The 18781-nt window shown below is 52.5% G+C and overlaps 8 protein-coding genes across 8 annotated transcripts; 2 read left to right on the top strand and 6 right to left on the bottom strand.

The window, feature by feature from the left end:
• Window positions 1-14: 14 nt before the first annotated feature.
• Window positions 15-618, top strand: ACET3X_006011 (uncharacterized protein; the record flags this gene model as incomplete). The annotated part of the gene is made up of 2 exons (XM_069452176.1): window positions 15-41; window positions 169-618. The coding sequence occupies 2 exons, from the start codon at window positions 15-17 to the stop codon at window positions 616-618; spliced, it is 477 nt and encodes a 158-aa protein (XP_069306371.1).
• Window positions 619-840: 222 nt separating this feature from the next.
• Window positions 841-2305, bottom strand: ACET3X_006010 (uncharacterized protein; the record flags this gene model as incomplete). The annotated part of the gene is made up of 5 exons (XM_069452175.1): window positions 841-966; window positions 1026-1785; window positions 1910-2085; window positions 2141-2167; window positions 2303-2305. The coding sequence occupies 5 exons, from the start codon at window positions 2303-2305 to the stop codon at window positions 841-843; spliced, it is 1092 nt and encodes a 363-aa protein (XP_069306370.1).
• A 4554-nt stretch (window positions 2306-6859) lies between these two features.
• ACET3X_006009 (uncharacterized protein) lies at window positions 6860-7567 on the top strand (the record flags this gene model as incomplete). Its single annotated transcript, XM_069452174.1, has 2 exons — window positions 6860-7237; window positions 7292-7567. 2 exons carry the CDS (start codon window positions 6860-6862, stop codon window positions 7565-7567), a joined length of 654 nt encoding a protein of 217 aa, XP_069306369.1.
• Window positions 7568-8175: 608 nt separating this feature from the next.
• ACET3X_006008 (uncharacterized protein) lies at window positions 8176-8731 on the bottom strand (the record flags this gene model as incomplete). The annotated part of the gene is made up of 3 exons (XM_069452173.1): window positions 8176-8376; window positions 8429-8492; window positions 8541-8731. The coding sequence occupies 3 exons, from the start codon at window positions 8729-8731 to the stop codon at window positions 8176-8178; spliced, it is 456 nt and encodes a 151-aa protein (XP_069306368.1).
• A 748-nt stretch (window positions 8732-9479) lies between these two features.
• On the bottom strand, window positions 9480-10365 carry ACET3X_006007 (uncharacterized protein; the record flags this gene model as incomplete). The annotated part of the gene is made up of 5 exons (XM_069452172.1): window positions 9480-9685; window positions 9757-9973; window positions 10039-10114; window positions 10192-10257; window positions 10313-10365. The coding sequence occupies 5 exons, from the start codon at window positions 10363-10365 to the stop codon at window positions 9480-9482; spliced, it is 618 nt and encodes a 205-aa protein (XP_069306367.1).
• Window positions 10366-12025: 1660 nt separating this feature from the next.
• On the bottom strand, window positions 12026-13303 carry ACET3X_006006 (uncharacterized protein; the record flags this gene model as incomplete). Its single annotated transcript, XM_069452170.1, has 1 exon — window positions 12026-13303. One exon carries the CDS (start codon window positions 13301-13303, stop codon window positions 12026-12028), a length of 1278 nt encoding a protein of 425 aa, XP_069306366.1.
• Window positions 13304-13690: 387 nt separating this feature from the next.
• ACET3X_006005 (uncharacterized protein) lies at window positions 13691-16343 on the bottom strand. The gene is made up of 3 exons (XM_069452169.1): window positions 16221-16343; window positions 14009-16113; window positions 13691-13951 (listed from the first exon to the last, which is right to left on the bottom strand). The coding sequence occupies exons 2-3, from the start codon at window positions 16018-16020 to the stop codon at window positions 13846-13848; spliced, it is 2118 nt and encodes a 705-aa protein (XP_069306365.1). The 5' UTR covers window positions 16021-16113; window positions 16221-16343; the 3' UTR covers window positions 13691-13845.
• A 580-nt stretch (window positions 16344-16923) lies between these two features.
• On the bottom strand, window positions 16924-18781 carry ACET3X_006004 (uncharacterized protein). The gene is made up of 6 exons (XM_069452168.1): window positions 18651-18781; window positions 18534-18589; window positions 18121-18477; window positions 17893-18073; window positions 17273-17841; window positions 16924-17220 (listed from the first exon to the last, which is right to left on the bottom strand). Exons 1-6 carry the CDS (start codon window positions 18697-18699, stop codon window positions 17053-17055), a joined length of 1380 nt encoding a protein of 459 aa, XP_069306364.1. The 5' UTR covers window positions 18700-18781; the 3' UTR covers window positions 16924-17052.

The raw sequence follows: 18781 nt of genomic DNA, 5'->3' as shown, positions 1-18781 counted from the left end.
ATGCATCCGCGGCCATGGCCGGCTTTACCCATTTCCTCAAGGTGAGTGACTGACAGCTGTCACGTACATGAAGCTTGCGGGCGGTGAGCGCGTCCAGTGGGTCTTGATGCCACGACCACCGAGAGCACACCCCAATGCCCCATGTGGACGCTGACGATGCGCCTCCAGACCATCCTCGTACCACTGTTCCTCGCTGCCATTCTCTATGTCCTCCTAGCCTTCGTCATCCTGCCCTTTGTCCGCCGCCATCGCAGCCGTTATAGCCACTACCTGCCCATGCCCGCCAGTGTGACCGACTTGCCTACATCTTGGCGCACCAACCTCTCCGATGCTCTCTACAACCTCTTCGCACCCTCCGCTTGGATCAGACAGAGGGGTGTGGTAGACGGCAGCGCACAGCACGACGACGATTTGTTTGACGATGAGGAGGGAGAAGGCATGGTCGGCTTTGATCCCATCGACGAGCGGAGGAGGGAAGCACTAGAGCAACGCAGGAGCATGATGGACGAAGAGAGGCGCTTGGGCCGTGAACTAGAGGAGGGCTTCAAGGACGACAGCGAGGATGAGCACGAAGACGAGAGGCGGCGGTCCCTATCGAGACACCCATCATCTGCATAAACACCCTTTACACTGTTTGCCTCCAATTTGATCGCTTTCCTTTGCACCACACACTTCACCGGCGTATACTAGTCGTCAGGACATTGGGAAATGGAGTTCAAGTGGGATATATTCATATACATAGGCAGGCGGGAATACCCATCCAACGCCCGACAACTGCCAAGAAAATTCGTGCGAAATCGCTCAAAAAGGATACCAAGTTGAGAAAGAAGGCTGCTTCTTCTACTTGCGCTGACCATACGCCTTGGTGGCGTAATCGCCCTTGTGCACAATCAAATCCTCAGGCCGGTAGTTCTCGCGGCCGGAAAAGTACTCGTCAAGGATGGCCTTGGTGCCGTCGGCATAGCGCTGCAATTGACATTAGTACTTGTCTTCAAAACATACACGTTCCTGGCTGTAAAACTCACCTTCTGGGCATCGATCGAAGTACCGGACATGTGGGGAACCATGGCGTTGCCGCCGCCCCATGGGTTCTGGGCGTAGCGGAGCGGGTGGTCCTTGGGTGCGGGCTGGGGGAACCAGACATCACCACCGTAGCCACGGAGGTGGCCGTCCTTGAGAGCCTGGGCAACGTCTTCCTTGACGACAATGGCACCACGGGCCGTGTTGACCAACCATGAGCCCTTCTTCATCTTGGAGATGAGCTCCTTGTTGAAGAGACCACGCGTCTTCTCGTGCAGAGGGCAGTTGATGGTGACAACATCGCACTGCGCCAACATCTCCTCAAGGTTCTCAACACGGCGGCAGCCAATCTCCTTCTCCTTCTCAGGGGACAGAGGCTGGTAGTCAAAGTAGAGGAGCTCCTTGCAGTCAAAGGGCTTGAGACGGCGCAGCACACGCTCACCGATGCGGCCAACAGCGACGGTACCGACAACCTTGTTCTCGAGATCGTACTCGTTCTTGGCGACCTCAGCAACGTTCCATTCACCCTTGACGATCTGCTCGTGAGCGGGGACAAAGTTGCGGACGAGGGTCAGGATGGTCATGACAACGTGCTCGGCGACGGAGACGACGTTGGAGCCAGTAACCTCGGCGACGGTAATACCGCCGTTGGTCTTGTTCGCAGCATTGAGGTCGACGTGGTCGGATCCAATACCAGCAGTAACGGCAAGCTTCAGGTTCTTAGCCTTGGCCAGACGCTCGGCGGTAAGGTAACCAGGGTGGAAACTGTAGATCGCGATCTGTTAGCTGATGTTCGCTCGGATGGTGTTAGCAGCGTTAGCGCTTCCGCTTGAAGCTTGACGCGTGCTTGTGGGGCACTTAGCGGCATTGCGGGGTAGGCTTGACGTACGGTGTTGTGATGATGACCTCTGCGTCGACAAGGTGCTTGTCAAACTCGGAGTTCTCGCCCTCCTTGTTGGACGTGGTGACGAGCTCGTGGCCTTGCTCCTCAATCCACTTCCTGATGCCCAGTTCGTTCTCAGTGGTTCCGAGAAGCTGAGGCTCCTGCTCGGCGTGGATGCCACCCTGATGTAGTTGTTAGCTGTGTCGCATGCGCCATCAGAACCCAATCGTCACTTACATCGTAGAGGACAAGAAGAACTTTTCCCTGTTGTGAGGCCGTCGCTGTCAGCGTTCTGAATGCATTCGGTTGTCGGAGCGACGAAGTCAATCGCGGTCCAGCGCGTGCGCTGAGGAGGGACGAGGCAGGGCGCGCAAGGCGAGAAGCAGAGCGGAGAAATACCATTTTGACTTATTGAACTGGACAAGAGAACAATTGAAGCTCCAAAGGAGAGATATATAGTAGAATCCGGCAAAGGTACAACGAATGGTACGTATTCCTGACGCAAGGATGTCAGCCTATCGTGCCAGCAGGGGGGGAAATGAGGGGTGCGTGGGTCGGTATACCTTTTGCGGGCCGAAACGACGTCGATGTATAGTATGGAAGTCGGTAGTAAGACCGGATGCACAGAAGGATGTTGATGCTGTGAGAGCAATTGAGGGGTTCGTGAGGGGCTTTTATAAACCGCCGAGTACCCGCAGATTTCTCTCATACTAGATTGAGCCTCTGGTCCCTGGGTCATCAGGCTGACCAAGTCGCTTGTCCCCACTTGGTGATGCTACATTCCCACACAGACAAGTGGTTCGTGGCCATCTGCGGGTGTGACGGTCCTGTTTGGAATAACTTCACGTCGCGGCATAGTGCGGGGTCGCGTCCAATAGCGCGAATCAGCTTCTATACGCGTCAGGGGAGCTCTGCCAGCTGCTTGCCCGTTCGATACTTGCGAAGCTTCGCCGAGAAGCCCGTAGCGTAGTCTTTGGGCGTGGGTCTCTACTAGCGTCTGATTGTTTGACCCGAACTAGCAAGAATGTACGTAAATCGAGACCTGGGGCTGGGACTCCAACACCGCGTACGCTAAAGCCCTATCTGGAGAGTCTCCGAATAGCTTCAATTCGGCATTGCGGAAGGATCGATATCAAGTACGCGGCTGACATTGTGAATTCTTGAGGCCTGTTCGCCATAGTAGAAGCTTGCTCTTTCACGTGAAGACATGTCCATCGGGTTGTTGCTAGAACTCAGCATCCGACCTACGCGCAGGAAAAAGCGTATTGGGGCGGAAGTGCGGGCTCGCTCGCACGACACACCTCCAACACATCTCGGAGTAGTGCTAGCGATGGCAAAGTCAAGGTCAAGTGGGCTTGCATTCGAGCAATCTAGATGCCGCTTTGTACTTTGTCCGCGGCGTCGCAAGAGGTGCGGAGCAGTAGCGGTTCAACCTCGCAGTCTGCGGATGCGAGATGTCGCCGTTGCTACTGACGAAACTCGCTGGAAAGCAGGGCCAGGGTCGGCGCAGAGGGAAATGTTTCGGTACACACGGCGATGGACTGGAGATTGTTCTTATCTCGCGGCCGAAACTCGCCGGTTGGTCGCGTGTGAGGTTCGCGTTTCGGTACCTAGGCAGTCCCACCTCCCAAAGTCCTAATGACCCCACCATTTCGACAGAGACCAGACACATGGGACTACGCATCCCTTCTCCCGATTTAGCTGGGCGTTCCGACAGCGTTGATATGTTCTCTTGCTGACATTTCGAGTATGTATACCCTGGCCGTCAAGTCAAGCTCTCGCCACTGCGTCTATCGCACAGCTTCCCCCTCTGTCTCTCCTTGCTCAACTTCATCGGAACAAAAGCATCAATTCATGTTTGCTTTCATTCAAGCGACCATCTTGTCAGTCACCTAAGCCTTCCCAGCTCACCAGATGACATACCACACCTCGTGGTGCTGCCGCGTCAACACTCCGGGTGGGACGTTGATGACGGCAAGGTGGGGGCCGAACACGTCGCGACTTTGCCACACCACCTGGAAGTTGCACAATCGCCCGCACAGATTGTGGTGACTTTGAGTGCGCGATGAATCTTCCATCCGTCCTCGAGTCGTATTCTGTGCGACGGTAGGTAGACGCAAGAAGTACCCAAGTACTCATCCGGTCTTACTGGACTCGACAACCTGAAGTTTTTCGAGTGGACACACCATCCTAACCATGGTCGAAGAGATAGCGAAACGCATCTGACTATACCACTTTCTACGCAACAACTAATCTTGTACGCCGCTACAGAGTCCTGTTGGGTGAAGGTGAAGATGAGTCGGGTGAGTAAGCGTAAGTCCAAGCTCCGATCTACGCCTCAAAATGCAACCTTCTCCCAGTCATGATCTCTCCAGCGAATCCTTAATCACGAATCTCATCCTCGTAATTGAGACGTATTCTTTTTGGCAATCGTTTTCAGAGGGAGTAAAGTCGGCACGCCGGCTACTCTGAGAAAGCGCAATTCCTGGCGAGAGTTTTCGGTTCGATTGTCATAGGAAAAGAGTTGCGCAGTATATCCAAGCAGTCTATTCTGCCTTCATTTCCTTCCACCGCTACCAGAAACGCGGCATACGGCCTATTCAAAATCACTTGGTGCCAGCTATCAAGTCCAAGCTTGAAGTCGTCAGCAAAGTTGCCGTCTATAACGACAGCCAGCGATTCTCCTGCTGCAGACATTTCTGTACCTGCGGGTCCGCTAGCTGCTCGACGATCAATCTTGTATCTGAGTTCGACACGATCTATGATGCGGTGCGGGCAACAAGGTGGAAGGGTTTCAATCAATAGCGCGAGGTCAACTCTTTCTCTCTCCATCAACGCACACTGCGCCAGTCGTGGATGTGCTATATATGCATGAAGCTAAGCAGAGCACATTAGAAACTCTTATTCTATGTTTCCGTCACTCACTAGATCATCGCTTGTTTCTCAGACAATCCTTTGCTACACCTGGCTCTTAGCTTCATTTCCCAACGCCCGAGCAATCTTCCGCAAAGCCGCTCTCCTTCTCTTCTTGGACATGGCAAGATTTCGATCCTATAAACACGCGTCTTTTACCTCGAACTAGTAGTGACAACGTTTATTTCGAGTTGAATTCTAGACTCACTCGGTTGAACTAGACAGCCAGCAGATATCCACAGTACCCAAACTTGGTGAATTTGCCCCAGCATGTTGCGGTACTTGCTCACTCTGAATAGCAATATATCCTGTAAACTCTTCATGGTCATCTACTGGTTTATGTACATATGCGCTATCTCAACTCGCAACCGCGCTTTTGTAATGAGACCAGCTAGGAAATTTATAAGTTCAAATCTCTATACGGTAAGATGCCGGACGTCGCCTATGTCACTGGCTTGTTACGAACATGATATCTACTTCTCATGAGGGGAAAGGCCAGCAATGGTGGCACATCAAAGTTTTATCCAAGATAGCGCTAACCCGGTAATATTCTGAACCAATGCTGAATACACCGGTAGAGTGGTTTCAAGTACATGTACCATGGCTTATGTGGCGGCGGGGACAGGTAACGGCAAAACCTGTACGTATGATGGCTGCATGGTGGCGGACTGAAGTACAACGATCTCGTCGCGAACCAATTTAGGCGTGGAAGGGTTTATATGCAGTGCTTCTAGGATACTCCGATTGGGGTGGTGGAAGTGTAGATCAGCTCGGTCAGCTGTAAATCCTTTTACGAGAGATAGCTCTTAGCCTTCCGGAATATGGCGCTTTGCCGGACTTCATGGATGATGCGTAATGCTACCGAAAGCGCTAAGCTGGGGTCAGCGGAGATGGCGCGCAAGCTTGTGTGTATGTTGCGGGAGATCGACAGGAGCGGCCAGCGTTCGTTCGTCGTATCGGACTTTCATATCGTGATGTAATGAGCAATCTGTGCCGGATTCCGCAAGTTCCTGGAAAATGGTTAAGGAGAGGTATGTGCGGCTTGATGATGCCACTTCTGTCATTTCCATGTCTTCCTGCTTGTCTACCGAAATACCAGCTTCATCCCTCATGTATGTGTTACACCTTAACCATTCTCAAGCTCAGGTCATACAGATACTGTGACCCAGAAAGTGATAGAGAAAACAAAGTGAAAAGTTCCGTTACCTATCGTCGTACAGCGGCCCAATGATTCAATGATGTGAGCGACGACCTAGTCCGATATTCGACTAGCGTCTCGGTGAAAGGGGTGCCCAACCCTCCTTCCGCTTTGATCTCCGAGTACTCTTATCCCCACCCACCACCCTTCGCTTACGTATCTGACATATCTACAGCGGCACGTCTGGCTAAGCGAAACAAGCTCAAAGTCCGGTCAACGCCTGGTCTCTTGGTCCTTTATATCTCTACTGGTCAACGATTCGCCATGTTTCAAGGGATCTGGCACATGGCGCATCTGCCCTGGTAAATCTGTGCATATTTGCACCACGCCTCAGCTCTTAGCATAATGCTGCATACACACAAAGCCCCCTGCTTATAAGGCCCAACGTTCGATATTAAGTACATGGTCACGCAGTGTGCTGGTCGAGTAGTATCCATCTGTTCATTCGACGCCGCCGAGGTGTCTGTACTTCGTTTTCCTCACCTTGGCAAGCGATATTGTATCCGTCATCACGAGGAGGGGATCCGAAATTGGGTCTCTGAGTAAATTCATTTATCCCGCAGCAAACCTGGGGTAACCTTCGCAAGGGCGTGACTCTTCCCCACCAAGAATATCGGCTTCTGGTCGTAGTGAGGCGGCGTAGTGATTTTGCAGGGTTAGTTCATTGTCAGAAAGCGTGGCGTGCTGCGTATGAGCTGTGCGACAAGCGATCAATATAAAGAGCCTGGGTACTTCCTCTCTCCAGAGTAGATTTCATTTCGCTGCGATACTGCCGACAGAAAGCTTGCATTTCGTCTCTCTTCTCTCGGAACGCAAATCAACGTCCTCGTATCATGTTCGCCAACATGCCAACTACGCTCCTTCTTCTTTTCGTTGCTTCTTTCGCTCTCCCTGCGACTGCTGGCATCCAGCAAAAAGACTTCACTGGCATTGGTCACATCTACGTCCTAGCCTCTGATAGTTGGAAGACGGCCACCCCCGAGTCTAGTGTGGGGTGTCTAGATGCACGCGGGAAATTCGTCTATGACAGCGGCAGTGCTAAGGAATGTGGTGTTTTCGAGCGTCTAGACGACTATCCTTATACGCTCAGCACTCAAAATGGAAACTGCACATTCCAGGACGATAGCCAAGAGGAGAATGTCGATAGTCACTACGGGAAAGGTGATTATGCGTGGCATTGCGGAGAGCGCAACGTTGACATCTATGATGAGTTGTACACAATAGTACGTGTCATTTCCAGTTCGACTCGTTGAAGGACTTTGCTGATGGGTGTATAGACAGGATTCCCATACGTTTTCCTCTGCTTCGGCGATATAGCATGCTTCTACGACGCCAAGCGCACCCCTGCTGCCAACGAGTCGCTCTCACTATGGCAGTTCCGCTGGGGGTCACAGCAGTTGGGCATCACGCCAGGGCACATTCAACTACAGCTCATGTGGAAGAAACTTGGCGATCTGCCTAAAAGGGAGAAGGCAAGCGATATACCAGGCCCGAGAGTACAGATTGGCGCAGGCGCACAGATGCCATTGTTGGGCAAGAAGTCGAAGGCGTAGCGGGGTCAAGACTAGACGATCGCTGACAAGCATCATCAGCGGAGGCTTTGGGCTTTGACGTCCAGTCTCCTCATTCACCATATGAGCGGGTTGTGGTGACTAGTTCCATGTCGTGTGACACGCTACTTTTGTTTGGCGGCAGTTCCTGTGCAGTCGATCATGTTGGCATGCGTTAGTAGGACGAATGCTTGTGTTGAATCTTTGCAATGCTGCGGTTTCAGATCAGTACATCGCAACGCTAAGTCTGGAGCTTTCAAGGTGACTGCAAGTTCTGCAAGTGGATTTCGGGCTTCTAGCAGAGGATTGTATGAGTTGTGTTCTTCTATGAAACATTAATTCAAGGACACGATCTTACACAGCTTCTAAGTCTACACCAATATCGCCCTGCACTTTAGCCCTACGCATGATCATCAGATCGGTCTTGAAGGGTATTTTAGAGGGAGGCCCATTGTATATCGTCAGACCAGTCTTGCAACCACGACAGAGCTGAACAAGAGTCACGCTCATAGTTCAATCGCACCGATATCAAAACCTTAGCCAAGGTAAGGAGGATCTCGTTGGAGAGTAACGAGATGATCTGTGTATTCAGGAAGAACATGCGTTCATATCTAACCCCAAAAGTTGTTATTGGGATCGTGAGGGGTAGTCTCGACCTTGACAGCGCCGTCGTGTTCGGGAGCGTTTGGATCGATATGGTGGCACTTGTAGGAGCCGTATGTGCCAGGCAGAGTAGGAGGGAGATCATGAACATCACCGCAGCCGACGGTGAAGATGGCCTGCTCACCTGATGTCGAACCGCAGCCAGTATTCTGCTACTTATCAGCCTAGTTACTAGACTATACTCATGTTTATGTGACGTACCTTCCAGAAATCGCACTCGATAGACTCGACACATATCATGATAGACCAGATATTGGTGTTGCCACTACGACACATCAGTGACTACCATGTCAGAATCGGGAGCATTTCATACAGTGGAAAACACGCAGGAGTCTTCTTGTCCATGAGAAGATACTCGGGCTTAGAAGCATACCCCGGCTGGGAGTAGACTGCGCCGATATCGCGGACGTCGTTGTTGTTTACCATGCCCATATGCGGACTAGGAGCTGCAAGCACTACGCCATTGGCGAAGACAGCAATGGAGAGGAATTGGAGGAGGCCCATAGATGCAATGGTTTGCAATCTCTACGCCTTGTAATGAAGTGATTAGTGGTAGAACCAAGGAGTTATGTGGATGGCGATTGCAATGGTGTGCAAGTATAGGTAGGCATGGGTATGTGTTCAGGCACACGAACGTAGGTCCTTATATACTACCTATAATTAGGACTCGGGCCAAGCTCAAAGTACTTAGTGAAACGGATGGGCAATGCCCAAGATTTAGAAGTGAATATTCGTCGTTTGACCTTCTCTGCATGTGATCTGTACACAAGAGCAACAGAGCCCTTGTGAACCAATCATATGCCCAGGTGCAGAGCCCGCTTTACTCCTTCCAAGGTTGGTACGAAACATTCCGCAAAATTATAATTCACATACAAATTTGAAGTCACGATTAGAAAGCGCATGTTGTTGGCGAGGGTAATGATGTCAAGTAGATGTATTACGAATGGTATCTAGTTAGTTCAAGTATAGAGGTGACAGTGCTAGGATGCGCTTTCTTGCGCAAACAAAATGCTGTCAGCATTGCAGCTTCCCATAGTAGTAGCGGCGGTATCTTAGTCTAGTGTGAATAAAGGGATATTGATGGACGCACAAGACATGTGGAAATGCGCGTTCTCATGTCAGTTCTCACGGTATTTCTTCTCATTAGGAACCAGTACCTCGAAACCTCCTCTGACATCGTCTGCAAGATTTGGAATGACGTCTTCGATTACACATCAGCACTATCCAATCACGATATGTACCGACTTCCTTCCTAGTTGCCAGCAGCCAATCTCCAGCAAATATTGATCAATGCCGCCGTGGCAGTGACATGCGCAGTAGTCCTCGGCAAAGGCATATTGCCGACATAAGCCGGGTAATGCACAAACAACTTGGCGATAACATGAAAGCCCAGCAGGTTGACTATCTGTGCATCTCGAGGCGCGAGAACCTGTGCCAGAGCAGCAGCTAATGCAAAAGCTACAATCATATTTTCATTAGCGACTCTGTTCATTGGCGAAGTTGACGGCGTAGTTCAAGTGTCAGCTTACCTGGAAAGTTTTCCATGAGTGCATAGTGCGAACTTCTCAACCTCAATGGCAGCCCGTCCAGCTTGTGGACATGTTTCCTCGAGTGCTCCATATCCATGCCCTCTTCTCGTCCCATGGCTTGTCCTGCTCCAGAGATGGCACCCGAGGCGCCGAACGTCCAGAATAAGTAAATGGCTGAGAGTGCAGGAATAGCGCGACCGGATGTTATGGCTGTTGTCTAAAGAGAATCATTAGTACAGGATGAAGGGAGAGGTCAAGGTGGGAGAAAGGCGAGAGACGTACGGTGACTCCAGGAATCAACTTGATGAGAGCATGCACCAGGGATTGTGTCACACTGTCTGGTTTCGTAAGGAAGGAACTTTGCGACAATGGTTAGTTTGCGGCTCGACTTGAGTGGTCGCGCTCTTGAGATGAGGCTCGGAGATTCAGACGCACGTAAGAGGTATGGCAGCGAGGTACATGGGCGCAAAACCAGCGACCATCGCACCTGAAGGGTTGGCACTGCATCTTGTCAGCATTGATTCCATCACGGCAAAACCACACAGAGAATACTCACACGCCATTTTCCGCCGCAACGCGCTTAGTCTGCTCTTTCTTTTCGTCCGCCATGTTATCGGGCTTGTGTTCGTACATGAGAAACCTACTGCGAGGAAGTCACAAGGCTGTAAGGGCATGGAAGAGGCACAATCTGACCCACTATATACGTTGCGCAAACAATGCCCATTGACATATCTAGGCTGGCCAATCGATGACGTGGAGCGAACCGGGGCACAGGGGTGGAGTTGTAGCGGAACTATGTCCTTGTCTGACAATTGGCCGACATACCTGCCACGCCCGGTTAAACCGCATGCCCGTAAGAGAATGGGAACAGCTGCGGTACGTGCAGGGGTGATCATCCGTCGATGCAAGGTTATTTGGAAGCATCCAAGTGTTAAAATTCAAGGAACGGATGGTTAGAATACTCAGGCTTGGTCATTCAAGGTGTTCTTTTGTAGATGGGTTCATCCGCTTATACGCCGGTGTGTGGATTAATAAACTGATGACCATGTTGTGCAGCGTAAGCAGCCCACGAATAGAATCACAAAGATAATTGCAGATCCTCACTTATCTGCAGTCAACAGAGACTTGTACTATCAGTTCGGCCTGCCAAGGCCGAGATCATTCCAATGAATGATAGGAGGTGAGGCACCCAGCGTATGTCACGAAACCTTCAATGGGCGATGCCGCCTATCGGGAACTTGTACATGAGTACAGCAGTTGCTCTGAATAACTTGCTGGATATAGGGGGGATATTCATCTCTAGTTCAACATACCAGTGCGGGTATCGACAGTATCATGAAGAGGAAAAGAAGGTGGTCTAGACTGCGTTCCATGCACCTTGTCGCTCTGGCCAGCAAAAGAAAACAGTTTGAAAATCCCTCATACACTATATTCGACTGCCAACCTCACATCTTCCAGTTCATTTCTCAACTCTGCCCGATGATCAAAGTGCACATTCCGTCGATGTTTCATCGCCATCTTCCTCGCACGGATAACAAGATGTTCGACTATTGCATTTTCAAGCTCCCGAGGTCTTCCTCAAACGGATTTGTGTCATGTATCAGCATGATGAGTTGCGCACGAGTGATCCTCTTATCTAAATCTCTGCCGCCCACGCGTGTCTTCATCTTCAACCCCACATCTTTCCCATCACTATCACGCTCATCTAGATGAACAGCCACCGGATTATAGAGAATGGTCTTACAACTTGAACAAGTACTGCTAGCTGTTCGATATCAGCCACTTGCTGAGTCGGGGTGGTAAGGCATGGTATGTTGCAGTCGTGTGCCTGGAGACGAATCGGTTCTGAAACTGCTAATACCCCAACCATGTTCCTGCTTTGCGAGTAGGAGTGTGTATAAGAACAAGCATTATTTGCATTCGCTATTATGGTCGTGATATCATCGCTTTCGTGAATAGAAATGACTATACGAATGCCCAGACATGTAGAGAAGTTCCAAGTTTTGTAGCGAACAGAGATACAAGAAACAGAGTACTCGCACCCACACACAGTGTGGAGAAGAGGTGATGCAAACGGAATGGACGGAAGGAAGGGGAGAGAGAAGGGGAACAAGAGCTCCGGTAACGCGTTCCTGCATAGGCCAGGCGCTGTGCAAGATGTTCCAAGTTTAGAGTAGCTGGCGTCCAGTGCCGCCTTGGACAAGCTTTTCACCAATATGCCCTTGGTATGTAGAGCCAGAAACAAGCCCTTGGATCATCGGTGTCCGAGTCAGAAGATCTCGTGGCCCAAGCCTCCGAATCCATCATCGCTGACCTTGACCTTGTTTCCCTTGGTCTCCATGTCGCGAGGTATACTAGGCACATGAGGTACATTCATGCCATCGGGCACAACCCTGACAGGCTCCTCATTCCTCAAGTTGTTTCTCGAAAACCTCTTGACCAGTCTCGAACTAGCTCTCCTGGGACTCTTGCTTGCGGGGCTCTTGGGGCTCTTGATGCTCTTGGCGCGTTTTGTGCTGCGCTCAGGCACGTCGGCTTCAGAGGCCGAGTGTGCGGAGAGGAGGTCGAAGTCGGCCTCGGAGTCGGTGTATGTGGGTTTGTATTCGCCGTCGGAGTCGTGGATGACGGCCTTGCGCTTCTTTACAATCCTGCCGATGCTCTGAGGAGCTTCGGTGACCGGGGTGGCACTTTGCGACCTGCGCTCGTTTTCGCTCTGCGTGACGTCGGGCGTGGGCGGTGCGAAGTCGGGAATACGCGGGACAGGCGGCACGTCGTTGTAGAGGACCGTCTGGAGCTCCTTGCGGGCGGACGCGAGCTTGTACTCGAGGTCCGAGACGCGCTTGGTGAGCTTCTTCTGCTTGTACAGGTCTTTCTTGCTGGGCGTGTGCCGCAGCGTTGGCGTGCGTGGAGTGCGGACAGGCGTGGCAGCCTCGACCATGGCTGCGGTCAAGCCCAGCTGCATCTTCTTGGCAGCGACAGGCTGCGATGGGGTGCCAACCTGGCGCGACCGCATGGCGGGCCGTACGAAGACCTTTGGCGTGGGCAGGAGGCCGCGGTCTCTGGCCTCGTGGTAGGCAATCTCGGCGGCCCTCTTGCGCTCCTCGAGTATCTGCAGGTGCTGGTCCCTCTCGCGCTCTGCGTCTGTGGCGCCGGCCTTGCGCTTGCCCAGAACGCTGCCGAACATGGATGCGAAGGCGCGCTGGAGGCGGGCGTATGTGCCCTCGGAGGGCGTCGCTGGCGGCCCATGTACGCTGGTCACGACGCCAGAATCCGAAGGTGTCGCGCTCCCGGACGCTGCGCGCGAAGATGACTTGGGCAGGCGAGGGACACGATTTGCCGAGCTCTTTCTCGAAGTCGGCGGCTTCGAGTTCTCCTCGTTGAACTGCTCAATCAGCTCCTCGATGCCAATGTCCTTCCATAGCTCGTCGGGCGGCGGCCGTATGCTGCTGTTTGTGTTTGTGTGCTCCTTGAAGCGCGATGCGCGCGGCTGTGTCGACTCGTCGCCCTCGTCGCCCATGGCCTGAGCCGCTGCACGCGTGACGGGCATGCGTTTGTCGTGCTCGCGGCGCCAAGATGCAGTCTGGTGGTGGTCGGGACAAGAGAAGGTGGAGCAGCTTCGAGGGTGGAATGTGGGGGGAGGGGAGGGATTGTGGTTATGTTGTTTGTACCTGTTGGTGGACAAGTTGCGCTGGCTGGCTGGTTGCAGCTCCCGTCGGACATGAATAATTCCATGGTATCGTATCCGAGCTGACGGGAACCCCTGTTACGCAACGACTTGGCGTCCGCTGATTGCTCCCGCTCGCTGTAGTCCACCCACGGCCCGTGACACGTTGGCCGCTATCCTTCACCGCTTGCAAATTTCACAAGCTTTCCGTCTGTAGTGGAGCCGGGCAGGTTTCGCAGAATCGTCTTGATGATCATGTTCTGTTTATATTATTGTCTACGCTACTGTACACTCGATTGACCCGTGCCTACGCAGTCCCGTGGTACAATACTCGCACAGGTTGCCAGAGCATCCACGCGACAGGAAAGCAACCATGCTAACGACTCCTTGTTCTCGGCCAGCTCCTAAACATGCAAATGCGTCTTCTACAACTTTGCCTTTGGCTTCGACTCTTCAGCCAGCGCCTCCTCGTAGCAGTCATCTAGATGCTGCCTGAAGGCCTTGACCGTTTGCGGGCGCTTCAGCTTCAATCTGTTTTTGCCTTGTTAGTCCATCATCCATCTCGCATCGTCAAGGGGAAAAACTTACGTCGGGGTCAGAAGTTGGTTGTCAATCGTGAATGGATCGACAAACAACCTCACAGCCTTGACACGCTCGTAGCTGTTGAACTTGTTCTTTCGTCCCACCCTGTCCAGCTCCTTGAGAACTGCCTGCTCCACCTTCTTGTTCTTGCACGCCTCCTTTATCTTCTCAATGTCACCCTCTGGAATCTTCTCGCCCAGCACCTTGGACGCGAATTGCGGGAAGATGTCTGGCGCGACACCAAAGATGGCCACAAGGAACGACTGGTGCGAATCGCCGTGAACGTAGCCAGACGCGAGGTAGCTGCAGTTGGCAAGGTACACGTTCTCAATCCGCTCGGGCGAGATGTACTCCCCCTGTGCGAGCTTGAGCACGTTCTTCCGGCGGTCGATGATCTTGAAGTGGCCGAGTTCGTCGACAGAGCAGATGTCGCCAGTGTGGAACCAACCGTCAGCGTCAATAGCCTTGGACGTCTCCTCCTCATTACGGAAGTACTCCCTGAACTGCGATGTAGAGCGGATCAAAAGTTCACCACGGGGGTGCGGCTTGTCAGTAGAGAGGTACTCCATGTCAGGCACGTCGAGCAGCGCACACTCCGTGTTGGGCCCAACGCCACCACAGTTACCAGCTGAGAAGTCTCCCTCGTGCTGGACCAGCGCAATGGCATACGTCTCGGTCAAACCGTATCCTTGCGTGAAATTGCTTCCGAACACGATACGGAGGAACTGGTGCAGACTAGGGTCAATGGGCGCAGAGCCACTGACCAAGACCTTGCAACGATCCAGTCCGAGACCGGCAGAAACCTTCTTGGCCCAAATGCGGTCGTAAAGCATGTGTTTATTGGTCGGGTTTTGCTTGTCGTTGATGGCCGCCAGCTTGGTCGACACCACGTGGCGGGATAGTGCTCCTTTGATGCCCGTTGCCTGGACAGTCGCTTCCTTGATCTTCGCTCCGAAGCGATTGTACAGCCTCGGTACACCGGAGAAAATGGTCGGTCGCAGCATCTGCAAGTCGTCTACGAGCTCTGCAATGTTTCCGTGGAAGTAACCAATAGCAGCGCCAGTGGCCAGCGCACTATGTTCTCCCAGCCGCTGATAGATGTGTGCCAGGGGCAAGAAGGAGCAAATAATCTCGCTAGGGCCGCTACCCATAATGGTCATGGAGGTGCATGCCCCGGCATGCGCGTTTCGGTGCGTCAAAACGACGCCCTTGGGGTTGCCTGTGGTGCCAGATGTGTAGTTGATGGTAATAATGTCTTCAGGTGTAGGCAGGTTCATGGGAATCGGCTGCCTCTCACCCAAAGCCTCCACATCGCGGATATAGTGTATTGTGACACCTTGCTCACTAGCAAGCGAGTTCAGGATGTCGCCCTTGGACTCCCCGGGAAGCTCGCCAGCTGACAGTGGGTCGAGCACCACGATGACCTTGAGCGAGGGTAGTCGAGGCTTCAGCTTCAACAGCGCAGAAACATGGTTCATTCCGGCAACTACGCAAGTCAACTCGGAATGGTTGATGATGTATTCGGTCGCGTCCGGGCCAAGGGTGTCGTAAATGGAAACCGTGTAGAGGCCTTGGGACATGCACGCCAGATCGGTAATCTGCCATTCCGGCCTGTTCTGACACCACAGCCCGACACCGTACTTGGGCGCGGTAACGCCGGCTTGTTTGTGCAAATGTACGAGACCGGCGCCGAAGTTGGTTCTCCGCTTGGCGACGGTCTCGTAGTCTTGCCAAACGTAGGGGCCAAACGTCTTGGTAGCCGTGTCGTATGGGCGGTGTCCCAGGCATCTGTTCTTGGGCCATTTCGCAACCGAGTTCTCAAATGCTTCGTGTGGTGTTCTGATGTCGGGAACCAGGTGGTCCAACAGGGGCTTGTCTGTGAATCTCCAGTGCCTGTAGATGGCACTCCTTCCCTCTGCCTCTGAGCCCGGCAACGCTACACTGTAGGGCTGTCCCTTGGCTGGGGGCTCGTGCAGCTCGGCTGCGCGATCAATCTGAGCATCTGAAGATGTGAACATGATTGCTCGTTTTTGTGTATGTAGAGGTTCGATTTGACAGGCTTCGTGTCGCGTGTGGAGAAAATGCCGACAAGCTGGTGTGAGCTTTCTGCTCTATCGTATGAATCAGCAAAGTTCTTGGTCAACGACAGTCGATGATGGAATTTGGCGCGTGAAGCACCTGAGCTTCCAGCTTCCAATATGCAGGTGACCTCACGTACCTATAGTGCTCGTCACTAGTGTTCCTCCTCCTCTTCTCTTCAGCTGCCGACTATGAATGGGGAAAGATGCAACAACTCTAGACAGCTGCAGTTGGACAAACAGAATAGAGAAGACGAGACAGGACACGGATTCGAAAGCAAGGGTCGATGCTACGAACTAATCCTCTGCGCAAAACGTGCCTCGGTAAAGTCATCATGACGCGCCTGTCCAATCAAAACGAAGATGAAAACTGGGCCTAGGCTCAAGCTGGCCTCCAGCACCGGACGCCAGCGGGCTACCGGTCATGTGCGCCAAATGTAGCTGAGCCCCCGTGTCTGGGCGCCCGCTTTTCTCCAGACTTGGGTGAGAGCGCCTCTCTTCCATGTATTCGCGGGGAACGCTACGGGGCGCTCACACTTGGCCGGCACTGTGCAAGCTGCGTTGGCGTTGAGGATACACACTCATTCGGCGAAAGAGAGAGTCGATGCACAAGTGCGCATGTGAGATTCGCGCTTTCACATGCTGCCCCGACGTGACACATTCCCCACGAAACCACGCGGACACGACCCTTGTTGCTCGTTCCGCCACGGAGCGGCCCTATTCTGATTGGCGGGGAAGATACCTCGGCTTGCTTGGTGCGTTCTCGGCGCCTTCGGCCGTCTCGCACCAAACTAAAATAACGAGTATGCGACTTCGTACGAGATATGGACGAGATGATTCAATGTGCGCAACAGCTTGCAATCGGTACATGGCAACAGTCCCCAAGTCCGAATATTCTTTCTAGCCGTCCATGACATGGCCTTCACCTCTGTCGTATCCAACGCCTTACAGTCAAGGAATCGCGAGGCATTCCTAAGTGGAACCAGACAGCGAAGCAGAGGGCTCACCACCGCCTATTTTCTCCGCATTCTCCGGCTGACCTTCCTCCCCAGGCTTCGTTGCTGACTTGGAGAAGGATTGTTCAAAATCCGCGATGATGTCGTCAATGTGTTCTGTGCCGACTGAAATCCGTATGAGATCCTGTACCTTGTCAGCGCGTCGTGACTGTAACGTTATGTCAACATTTGCTTACCTCGGTCACGCCCGAATTGATCTTCTCTTCGTCGCTCAATTGTTCGTGTGTTGTTGTCCAGGGATGAATAGCCAGCGTCTTGGAATCGCCGACATTCGCCACGTTGGAGATGAGCTTGAAGTTGTCTACAACCTGGCTACCTGCTGCACCACCGCCTGTAACACCGAAAGAAAGTACGCCTCCGAAACCACGCGGTAGGTACTTTTTCGCCAACTCGTGTGACGGATGACTCTCAAGACCAGGATAAGACACCCAGCTTACGTTCTTGTTGCTCTCAAGCCACTTGGCCAACTTGAGTGAATTGTATGCGTGTCGCTCTGCTCGCAACGAGAGAGTCTCGATACCAAGGAGCAGCTGTTGGGCGGCGAATGGATTCAGCGCCGCGCCCAGGTCTCGTTGGATTTCAACACGCGCTCGGATGATAAATGTAATGGCTCCAAATGTCTCCCAGAACTTCAGTCCATGGTAGCCCTCCGATGGCTCGACCATTTGCGGAAAGCGCTTGCCGTGCTTGCCCCAATCGAACTTCCCACTGTCGACTATGACACCACCAATCGTAGTTCCGTGACCTGTGCATTTTAGCTTGTACCCTGTCAGAGCGTCGCAAAACTCATACATACCTCCAATCCATTTGGTTGCAGAGTGCACAACAATGTCAGCACCGTGGTCAATAGGCCTGCAGAAGTATCCTCCGGCGCCAAATGTGTTATCGACAATGACTGGAACACCGGCCTCGTGCGCAATTGCTACAATCTTCTCAAAGTCGGGGACATTGTACCTTGGATTGCCAATGCTTTCAAGCTTAGATGAATTAGTCATTGTTCAGGGACTTCTTCCCGTCAACTCACATATATCGCCTTCGTCTTTTCATCGATAGCGGCCTTGAAATCATCAGGTTTGTCACCGTTGATGAACCTGGTCTGCACCCCCAGACGCGGCAAAAAGACCTTGAGCTGGTTGTACGTGCCTCCGTACAAATTTGATGTCGCTACGATGTTGTCTCCGGCATGCGCCAGAGCGGCTATGGCGATGAATTGAGCAGCTTGGCCAGATGCTGTTGCCAGTGCTGCCACACCGCCCTCAAGTGCTGCGATACGCGCCTCAAATACAGCGACAGTGGGGTTTCCTATACGACTGTACAGGTTGCCAAACTCCTTGAGGCCAAAGAGCTTTGCGGCATGTGCGCTATCATTGAAGGTGTATGACTGCTGGTGTTAGTCTGGGATTTGTTCGAGGGAGTGATTATCGATTCGGAACGTACAGTAGTCGCGTAAATAGGTACGGCGCGAGAGTTCGTCGCCGAGTCTGGCTCATGGCCTATGCCCTCTATGTTAGCACCCAGGTTGAGAAAGAGAGAGAAACTCAAACAGGTACTTGCCAGCGTGCAATTGGAGCGTCTCAAAGTTCTTGGACAACTCCTCAGACATTTTCAATCTTGGTCTTCAAGTTGTATATTGTAGTAGTGTGTTGAGTGGATGAGCTCCAGGTATTCACGTTAGTTGGTAGACG

This window comes from Alternaria dauci, chromosome 5 (assembly GCF_042100115.1).
Source record: "Alternaria dauci strain A2016 chromosome 5, whole genome shotgun sequence".
Classification (NCBI taxonomy): Eukaryota; Fungi; Ascomycota; class Dothideomycetes; order Pleosporales; family Pleosporaceae; genus Alternaria; species Alternaria dauci.
Note: the sequence above shows the minus strand (reverse complement) of the source record. Positions and strands in the feature narration are given on the sequence as shown.